The sequence below is a fragment of the Thunnus albacares genome, chromosome 5 (assembly GCF_914725855.1).
Source record: "Thunnus albacares chromosome 5, fThuAlb1.1, whole genome shotgun sequence".
Classification (NCBI taxonomy): Eukaryota; Metazoa; Chordata; class Actinopteri; order Scombriformes; family Scombridae; genus Thunnus; species Thunnus albacares.
Window position 1 is genome coordinate 26,569,611 of NC_058110.1, and position 10,585 is coordinate 26,580,195.

The window sequence follows — 10,585 nt, forward strand, 5'->3', positions numbered from 1 at the left end:
TCCTGCGTACATCCAAAATGCATCAAATAATCACTTTTGCAACAGGTCCTATGGAGTTCTGGAATATACGAGGAGCACTCGAAGGCAGCAGCGACAAACAGCAGACGCCCCCCCCCCCCTCCCGAGAAAAGTAAAAGCCAACGCCCCACTGTTAACTCCTCAGCCATGTCCTCCCCACTCAAAGGGAAAGCAGTGTATCTGCAACTGTACAGCAACTTGTGAATAAGTCCGCCCAGCGCATTTCAACACGACTTTTCATCGAGGAAGTTGATTCACCAACGGGAAAGAGAGAGAGAGCGAGAGAGAGAGAAAACTTGCCTTAACGGGAGCAGCGGTCAACACAGGGGCTGTTATTTAAAAGAGAATATCTTTCCAGTGACGCTCAAGACAAGTTTGTTTATTCAAACGCTGTTCGTCGCTTCCTGGTGATAAGGTTTTTAATATAACATACGCTCGGTTTTAGTACGTTGTTACGGTACAGAATGGCTGATACAAGTGCATCCAGCTCCGGTGGAAACTGCCTGGAGAGGCTGAAAAGTTACGTGAAGACCCAGAAAGGGTTTATCCTCGCAGCAGAAATAGTAAGTTCACTGACCTGAGCAGGCAACATTTAACTTTTTTTTTTTTTTTTTTTTTTCAGCAATGCAGCTTTGTTATGAATGGCTACATTTGCTTTATAACTGGTTATAATATGTTGTGCTGTTTACTCTGCTTAAATCACTGCCTTTAATCAATATTTCATAGATATTAAAGTGGTAGTTATTGATTTTCTCCCCACTATTAGGCTGTATAGAGGAGAGAGATATTCCAGCCTTATAATGTGGTATGCTTTATAATAAAAATAATAATAAAATGAAAGTGTTCTGCTTTCTTCTTTGAAAGTAGTCTGTCTGGTCAGCAGGGAATGAAAGGCATGCTGTCTGGAGGTTGAGGGATCATGCACAGAGGTTAAGGGTTTCCACCTGTCACTTGTGCTCCAGTGTTTTCTCATTTAGCACCGTAGAGCCAAATGCTGAGCTCTAATGGCAGATGAAAGGTCATGTGGGTGAACTCAGTCAGGCATCTCCTTTTTTTACTTATTACCACAGGCTGCAGGTTATTTGTAGGCAGGGGAGGTAGTAGCCCAAATATGGGAAGGAGAAAATGCATTGTATATCACATTCTTAGTGGTATAGAGGCTCATAAAGTGAGGCTTTTTCCACATTATGTTTTTTGTACATCTGGCTCTAGTTAACAGGAATACACGCTCCCTCCAGAGGTGGAAATAGAAACATCATAGTAACACTTTGGTTCGTATTGAGGGACTAATTTAAATGTGTGATTTCAAGTGTCCTGCTTACCCGCAATCCACTTCCTGTTCACTTTGTTTGCATTTCACAGTGGTGTGTTTTCTTGACACATGAGTCACTTTGACCTTAAGAAGTTTTGTATTGTTTAACCGTTTGGTTTCATCAGGCACCGGAGTGTTATTACATATCTCACAGTAGCCCGCCGTGATGAAGTTGTTATTACTTTTCCAGCCTCTAAAAGTGAGCAATTATATCGCTGATGAAAAGGTTCTGCTCTCATAACTCAGCAAGCTCATTAGAAAGCCGGCTGGTGGTCAGTGGTCCTCCCAGTTTCCTTCAGAGGTAATGGAAATTCCAGGCAGTGTGTGAAGTTTGGTAAGAGTGCATGAATTGCTTTACCCACATGTCTGGTGTGCCATTCAAGGATAGCCCCATGCTTCACTGGAAACAGTGGATAGTTTGTTGTTTCTTCTTTCCGCTCACGACTTTACTGCAGCCTGATAAAGGCAATAGGAAGTAATTCCTGATGTTGGATGCCTTAGATAGTTTAGAGTGCAGGGAGTGGACTCAGGGAGCGAAACAGGAAGACAAATATCATTACTGCTTGTTATTTTCAATCTTATAGGAAACAGGGTATTTAACCCCAGCAGCTAGTTTAGATCCAGCTACGAAGCTAAAAGTTACAGAATAAATCTCCTTTTTTGGTCTGACTTCATGCATACCCACATGCAGGCTCACTACAATAACATTATTTTGTGTTATTTAATTCTGCCTGTCAGAGACGTGCCCACACTTGAACATGTCTAAATCTGCAGAGCAACATAAAGATCACAGTTACACACCCCAAATAGTGCAAATTTCTGTTTGTCATGTGGCACCGTTAAGCCAGTAGTGATAAGTCATGAATGAGTCATGCACTGAGCTGATCTTTAACACTGCTGTTAATACTGTGAATATGAATCGGTCACATTGTCTTATGACTGGAAACTGTTTTCTTTATCAGGTCATCTCCTTTTAGTAGCTAATTTATTGATCAGGGGAGAACAAAGGTAGGGTTGAGCTACGGAGAGACAAAAACCGGATGATGAGTAAGACAAGTAATTAAATGAGACAGAACTTTCCGTTTTGTTCCAAACACACATGAGGTATAGACTTAAGTGAACCACAGCAAGAGCTAAAAACCGCCCCAAAATGTAAGTGACTTCCCTAGCAACCGTTGCTATTTGGTGTTTCTCTGTACCACGTACTAGCTCTTGGCTCCTGTGTATCTTCTGACTATAATTAGCCAACCATTGACAACAATTTCCTTCCAGTCTGTTTAAAAGAGTAACTCATTATGCTGATGTGAATTGGTCCTAGCTGGATCTTTTAAAGCTGCCCCCCATGCAAACAGATCTGCCGCTGTGTTGAAAACATAAAGGTGTCAACATCTCAGAGCCTTTCTTGTTCAGAGAGACTCTTGTGCAGTGGGTGTTTCTCTGTGTGACGGCCTCCTCAGTGGCCGCTGCCCTCTGAGCAGCAGGCTCTGGCCTGAATAGAGCCTCTTTTGTGTAGGGCCCTGGCCTCGGCCGCCCCGTTACTCTACAGAGGCAAGCCTGTGCCAGTCTCGAGAACACATGAACTACTGATGCATCTGGCTGGCTGGCTGTGTGTTTGTCTAACAGTTGCGGGTGCGGAGAGAGAGGGGAGGTGAAGCAGTAGTGACAGATGTAGAGCTGTTGTCGAGTCAGTTACATCATGTGTGTATCATATAGACTGCCGAGATCTGACACTGGCTGCAGAGTTGTCTGTGTCTGAGAATAAAACGTTGCAATGTGCAACACAGGCTTTTTTTAGATGTGCATTAGAATCCGTGTCCAACTTATTTAAAAGATGTCTATAAAAATAAATTGTTATACTCGTCACAAGAAACCAATGCGGCCGCCAGATTTCTGTTCAGTGAAACATTTTGATAATTATATGCGACTATAGAGTCGGGCTGCAACTAACAATTATTTTCATTACCAATTGATTAATTCTTTTTCAAATTAATGGATTCTTTAGTCTATTCAAGATCAGGAAATAGGTAAAAAAAAATGCAACTTCCCAGAACCGAAGACGTCTTCAGTAGTTCAAAATCCAAAGATATTCAGTTCAAATACATATATAGGCTATATGTATATACTCTAATATGAGAGGCTGCAACTGGAGAATGTTTGTTGTCGTTTTCACTATTTTTGTTTGAAAAATGACTGAAATAATTAATCGATCATCAGAATAGTTGCTGATTGTTTTTCTGTGGATCAACTAACGGATTAATTCACTAAGCTTTATAATAGAGTTTATAATATAATGCTTTAATTATATCTTTTATATAAAAGATTCAAGATTTAAAGGTTTTATTTGTCATGTGTTCATACGGTATGTGCAGTGAAATGCAGGATGGCATTCACTTAATGTTGTACTAAATATGTGCAAAAAATAATAATAATTAGAATAGGAGTGAGAAAAAATATATAAAGAATGAAAATGAAAAAGATAAGAAATTATGAATATATGTAATGTAAGTATTAAAAGTGGCCCAGTGTATATAAAAATATAAAATATATTTGTCATAGTTGTAAAGCAAACTATGCAATTTTGTACACACTCAAGTGCAAATGTGCAGAGCGGTGCAAAGGAATTGATAAATCTATGTTGTAGAAATTGTTATAAAAGAACAATAAAGATTAGTTTCTTGAAGTAAATGGCTGAAGTAAAACTAAAAGTAAAAAAGGCCTCAGGACATGTAACTGTTTGAAGTTTCCACTCCATCACAGCCATCATATGTCCGTGTTGACTGAATGCATCAACCCACACAGTTTGACAGCAGCAACAATAGCGGTATTGAAAAAAAGCTGATACTAATTCTGAGCTGTAGGCTGCCTAACTTAATGATTTCTCCACGCTGGCTGCATTTCAGCGGAATGGACTTAGAAGAATTCATGCTTACTTTTTTCCCCTCATATGGAAAAATATGATCTCGATGGAACAAACATGGGCTGTAAATCTAAAAAGAAAGCAGTATGTGATAGACTGACTGTTAAACATAACGGAGTGCATTAAAAATCCATCTAGTTGTCTCGACCTGACGAGTATTTTTGTGTAGGAAATATTTCTTTCTTGGCAAAAAATGGTTGCGATGGAAGTAGATGTTGAACTGTGAACTGGCTGCAGTAGATGGAACAATGACGGCTCTGTTTAGATTGATTTACTGTCTGATCGGCTTTGACTATTGACTGGATCATTTTCTGTTACTGAGCCTTCAGATGAGTATACGTGGGATTTCAAGTAAACTGAAAAGTTTAACTGAGAGGAGGAATTAAAGCAGCATCTGTTAGGGGTTTTTTTTGCATAACCCTGAAGTGTTCTGGGAAATCCTCCTTATTCTGGAGGTGGCTGCTATCACCATTGTGCTCAAAAAGTCAAAATAATGATTCTCTCTGTTCTCTCCTCCCTCTCTTATCACTCATAGCTCGTCAGTTTTATTATCATCATCTGCTATGCTGCATCTCTATATGGAGGTTACTCCGCTTTGGCCATCTGTGAGATGATCTTCGCCATGGTCTTCTTCGGCATCTTCATGATGGACCTGGACAAGCAGTTTCAGCTGGTCAACTGGACCTGGAGTGTGAGTGTCTTACCACGTGATCTTAAAGCATGCATGCTGACATACATACTGTACTGTTGCATGATGCTTCATGTTCTGCTTCCCTCTCGTGCAGGATCTTTTCCGTGCTGGTATCGGTGCTATCCTTTACCTCATCACTTCTCTGGTCTGTGTGATTGGAGGAGCTGGGGACAGCCCTCGTATTGCAGGCGGGGTATGTAAGGCTGACATGACTCAGACTGAGCTCTCAACTGAATACTGAAACTATGAATGTGAAAGTTTTACTGTTTGTTTTGACAACCATTGACCACTATCTAGAAATTAGCTGTACTGAAGATGTGGAAACTGATAAGATGTGGAAACTGAACCTCAGGGTTTTTCTTTCTGAATCATTTCATGTGTTTAATGTGAAATAAACCCAGACTCTCAGAGAAGGCACTCTTGTCAGTGTTGTGTAATATTGACAGTTTAAATCATATGTCATACTTCCTTCTAGTTAAAGTGTAGTGCAGAATACAACACTTTTGTCAAGATATGGATCTCTCAGACAACATCCTTAAATGTGAGACAAAAACCCTCAAGTTGACACAGAATCCGCGCTCAGCCCTGTCACCACGAGTCCTTTAGTTCAAATGGTTCAGAGATGTGTCTTCGCCTCATAATGAGCTCCCCCAGATGTTACAGCATGTTTGATTTTGTAGTTTGGGCACCTTGGAGACGAGTCTGAGACGAAAGACTTAGACTTAGAAAACTTTAATGTCCTCCGAGAGGCAATTTATGGTACATCACAGAACATATAGATGCATTAAAAGCGCATCAGATAAACAAAAACAACAATAGTCCAAGATCATTTTTAGCAGCCATCATAAATATCATCACAGTGCAGGCAGGCATTGAAAGTGCATGTCAATAACTGTATACCAACAATTGTAATAAAAAATTAATAGTGAGTATACTGCACATCCTCTTGCTATCCATGTATTTCCCCAGACTCACCATGGCAACCGCATCTTGTTTAACTGACTCATTGTCATGGGAATAAATGAGATTTTTGCTGGGTTGGTTCTGATCTCGGGGTATTAGGGTACCTCCGACCAGAAGGGAGTGGCTTGAAATCCACTGAAAGTAGATTTGATGTTTCCATGTATGGAGAGGAGCGGCACCCGATGAGAGTGCACAGGAAACCGGAGGTGGGGGAGGGACAGAGGCAGCGGACACACACATAGTGCGGCACACAGCCACTGATTATATCTTTAATACAATAGAAATCATTAAACAAGCTTCAGTGGAAATTAAAATTAGATCAAGTGACATAAGATACGTCAAAGAAACAAGCCACTGCAACCGACAGAGAGAGAGAGATGGACAGAGCAGCACGCGCAGCAGCTCTGAGTGCAGCAGGTGGAAGGAAAGATGGTGTTGATAGGACTGATGTCTCACTAGAATAGTGAGGTAGATGCAGTAAAAATGATCAAAAGAGTGAAGTTGGAGCCTGTAGTGATTTCACAATTAATTGAATGTCAAGTTCTGTAAGTTCAAATTCAGGTTTATCAGAACACAAACTACACCAAACCTCTGTTTGCTTTTACAGTGGAATTGAGGACATTAAATATTGTTTTTCCCTTAGTTGTTTTGTTATTGTTGTTTCAGTTTTAGTTAACTATGTTCTCTAGATACACACAGAAATCTCAGTGTCTGATTAGAGGTGAATTCATGTCTCTTTTCCCCACCACAACTTTCCTTGTGCCTTGTATAAATCCCATATGTGTTATTTTTACGCCTTCTCTTTAGTTGATACACACACTGCGAGTGTCTGGGGCAGAATGCATCACATCTGCACCTGAAAAACTGGCGCAATCTGCCCCACAGTCATTTCTAATGGAATTGAGCCCCTCAAGGGTTTTTTCTGAACTACTTTTGCTTTACCTTGCAATATGTTTTGCATTCTCTCTGATCCATAGAGGAAGGCTGAGCTGTATTACGATACAATAATATATATTATTTATCAGTTACAGCCTCTGGTTATGACCACAGTGTGAGTGGGTACACCCTCAGCTGCTACTGGCTCAGCCGCCTGCCGTCTGTATCATTGTAGCTAATGTTTAGATAACGAGCGATGGCTAATTAACTTAGTTCACTGTGTTATGACTGGCTGCTGCTGTGGCTGTAGCTGTTATTATGGCTGTAGCCATGGCTGCGGCTTCGATTGTTATGATGAATACAGCTGTGACACATCAGTTTTTAATGGGTGTAACCAACTACATTCAGGGGTCGTATGTGTGCAGTGAAGTGATGGGGCTGTCCTGGCTGAACTACTGTTAATAGAAGCAGTAGAGAGTAGCCACAGCCACAGTACAGCTACCATAACTGTGTCCAATTGCATCATAGAAAAAAACACAACTGCAGCCACAGTTATATCATGAACTGAGTCAGTAACCACCACCGTATCCATAGCTACAGCTTCAACTGCCACTGCAGCTGTGTTCACTGTCAGTGGACGTATTAGCCTACTGTTGGAGCCTTCTGAAAGGAGCATGAATGGTAAATGCATCATGTAAAGTGTCACATCCGCTCTCCTTTTTGGCATTGTAACTCTCAAGAGGACTTTCCCAGTGCAAACTTCCTGTGAATCAGGGGAAATACAAAAAGCATTGCAGGGTAACACAAAAGTAGCTCAGGAAGAACCACCGTGAATTTCATGGGGCTTCTTCAATTTTCATTAATATTACGTTTTTCCAGTCGTGGATTTGTTCAAGTGGAATAATCCAGTTCACCTCACGTGAGATCAGTTATGTGGTTTGTACACTCGGAAGTCAACGTGACAACAGTCTGGGACTAAAAATGTCAGCACAGCAATGCTGAGATTGTGAAAGTCTGTGTGGTTTTATGTGGTCTGCACCTGGTTTTGGTTGCACTTGGTGTAACATTAAAAAATTGTGGTAGTAGTAAGTATTTCCATTTATCTGAATCAGAAACAAGTTTATTACCAAGTAGGTATATGTATACAAGGAATTTGCCTTGGTGTTGTGGTGCATAACACTCAAAAAGAGATAAGAAAGAGAAAGAGAAAATACAACTTACAAAAATCAGGTGATCATGAGTAATGCAAATACAATTTTACAGAAAAAAATAAGTAAAAATATATTCTGCATTCACCAACAAAGTGTTTTTTTTATGTGACTGTGACTTGTTGTCTCTTAGGTGTTTGGTTTGATTGCTGGTCTGCTGTTTGCTTACGACACCTACACCATCTTCTTGCAAATCAAGAGCACCAGGCAGCACACAGCAGCCTCCACCGGTGAGAGCAAAAGAGGTTTATTTTAACATATATATGAATATTCTGCCTTATTTTACATGTACAACACATTTGTCTCTCCAATATCTTTTACAGATGACAGAGTTTAAACACTCCAGAATACCTGTGCCTCCGTCAAGTAAGCAGCAGGAGAAGAAGAGGAAGTTTGTGCAGAAGTTAACAGAAGAGTGAATCAGAGAGGATGACGGACAGTAAAACGAACAGGTCATAGTTTAATCAATGCCACTGTATGGTGTGAAGAGATGAGAGATTTCTTTTATGGCCACGCCTGAGAAGAGGATGACATAGCCAAAGTGAGCGGTACTGTACATCCGTGCCTGTATTTCAGACAAAACAATGTCTACTACATGAAGAATTCCCCTCATAAACCTCAATGTACCACTGAAGCTCAATGTCTGATCTGATTGAAAAGGGAAAACTGTAAATAATAGGCAATGTAAAACTTTGGTTGATGTCATCACACAGCTTGTCTAATACACATTTCTACTTTTAATGAACTGCTGAACTGCTGTAGTAAGTAGTAACTGTGTCATTTAGACTTTTAAAGTAACTGACTCATGAATGGGTGCTTTATGAATTGTTTAACATCATCATTATAATTCTTGAGTTTGTTTTCTGCATTTGCAGTGAGGTTTCTCAGCTGGTTAAACAATTCATTCTCTGTTTTGTTTTGTTTTTAAAACATTGGTCTTTATGTGTTACAGTGCCATTAACGGACAAGTCCATAATTTTCTGCCCTAAAACAACAGTCAGGTGCCCAAATGAACATTGACACATGTTCTGCTCGCTGTAATCATTCCTCCTGTTCATACTGACCATTAGAAGATCCCTTCGTACTGTGCTTTCGATGTAAGAGATGGGGACAAAATCCACAAGCCTCCTTCTGTGCAGAGGTGTATTTGAAGCTAATACGAAGCTTCAGCTGTCCAAATTAGTAAAATCAAGTTAATATCTTTCAACATAACAGTCCTTTTAGTGCCAGAATCCCTCTTTTACTATTCTTTCACCACCGCTGAACAGGAAAACAGTCCGTTTAGAAACAAAGAGGAACATTTTTACTAAGAAGACTGTAACTGTGGAAGATATCACCTTTATTTGACTTAAACTCAGATGGCTGGAGTCTCATATTATCTTCAGATAAACTTTTGAATACATTTTTCTTAAAATGAAGACCGTGGGTTTTGTCCCCCATCATTTACATTGTAAGTGCATCTGGAGGGGAACTTCTATTGGTGGTTATGAAGAGGAAGATGATTACAGTGAACAAAACCTGTCAATGTTCATTTGGGTACCTGACAATTGTTTTAAGACATACTTGAAAAATTGTGAGCCTATCCTTTAATTCTCATTCAAATTAACTAGTCTTTTTTACCTAAACATTTTGAAGTGATCTACCGGCATTGATCAACAATGTTTCAGAGGTTTTTCCACTAATCAGAGTTTAGTCTGCATAATTAGCAGCATTAACCGCTGACATCCAGTAACCATCAACCACGTGTTCATTCTTGCATTTCTAAAATGATTTGCATCCCAGTGTCATCCTCTGGTTTTACATATCTATTCTGATTGTTGCTCAGGTCTTTTTTTTTGTTTTGTTTTTCTCACACTTTCAACACATTCATAAGGCACAGAATATTCTACTGTTGACATTTTATTTAGTCCAGTAGTACAGTCCTGTTTATAACATTAGAGCATATGCTCTTTATTGATGAGGCAGATGAATTAAAACCAATATGTAGAAAAGTCACATTGTTGGAATTTTATGATATTACTATCAAGATATCTTGATAAGTTCTGCAGTTGTTTCTCAACTCCATGGTCGTTATGTGTCCAAGTAAAACTTTGCCTCATTATTATTATTTTGTTTTTTTTCTAACGTGCTTTACAAAAATGCAGTCGTGATTTGGGAAATAAAAGCCATGTTACTACAAAGTTTCTGTAGCTTCCATTCTATACTAATCTTACTATAAAATCCTATATTTTATAAATGGATTTATTCAACAAGAACTTCATTTGAGTGCATATAATACAGTAGCTCGATACTTGTGTGTTGCCAGATATATTTAGACTCTAACTTGTCTTCTATCAGATCACCACTAGATGGAGGCAGATTGCTACTCATTGTTTGAAATAAATTACAAAACTGTAAGGGGTTCCTGTCCCATTAGCTAGGAGTAACTGGGAGAGTTAACAGGTAAAGATCTGTCTAATATCAACATTACTATGGTGATTGTCTGCACCAGTCTCCCACCAGGCTGCTGGTGTTCAGATATGATCAGGCATTACTGTGTTTTTTACACAATCCCTGCCTGCCAGGATCTTGACTGACCTGGTGAACCTTGCATCTGTAAG

At 39.6% G+C, this 10,585-nt stretch overlaps 1 protein-coding gene across 1 annotated transcript; it reads left to right on the top strand.

Annotated features, from left to right (window-relative positions):
• The first annotated feature begins 125 nt into the window (after positions 1-125).
• Positions 126-10,165, top strand: plp2b (proteolipid protein 2b). The gene is made up of 5 exons (XM_044352281.1): positions 126-581; positions 4,783-4,938; positions 5,033-5,131; positions 8,119-8,215; positions 8,309-10,165. Exons 1-5 carry the CDS (start codon positions 483-485, stop codon positions 8,320-8,322), a joined length of 465 nt encoding a protein of 154 aa, XP_044208216.1. The 5' UTR covers positions 126-482; the 3' UTR covers positions 8,323-10,165.
• Positions 10,166-10,585: the final 420 nt, after the last annotated feature.

Coding starts and splice junctions, on each gene's coding strand:
- plp2b (XM_044352281.1), top strand. CDS start 483: ATGGCTGATACAAGTGCATCCAGCTCCGGTGGAAACTGCCTGGAGAGG. Junction 582..4,782: donor TTATCCTCGCAGCAGAAATA/GTAAGTTCACTG, acceptor TATCACTCATAG/CTCGTCAGTTTTATTATCAT. Junction 4,939..5,032: donor TGGTCAACTGGACCTGGAGT/GTGAGTGTCTTA, acceptor CCTCTCGTGCAG/GATCTTTTCCGTGCTGGTAT.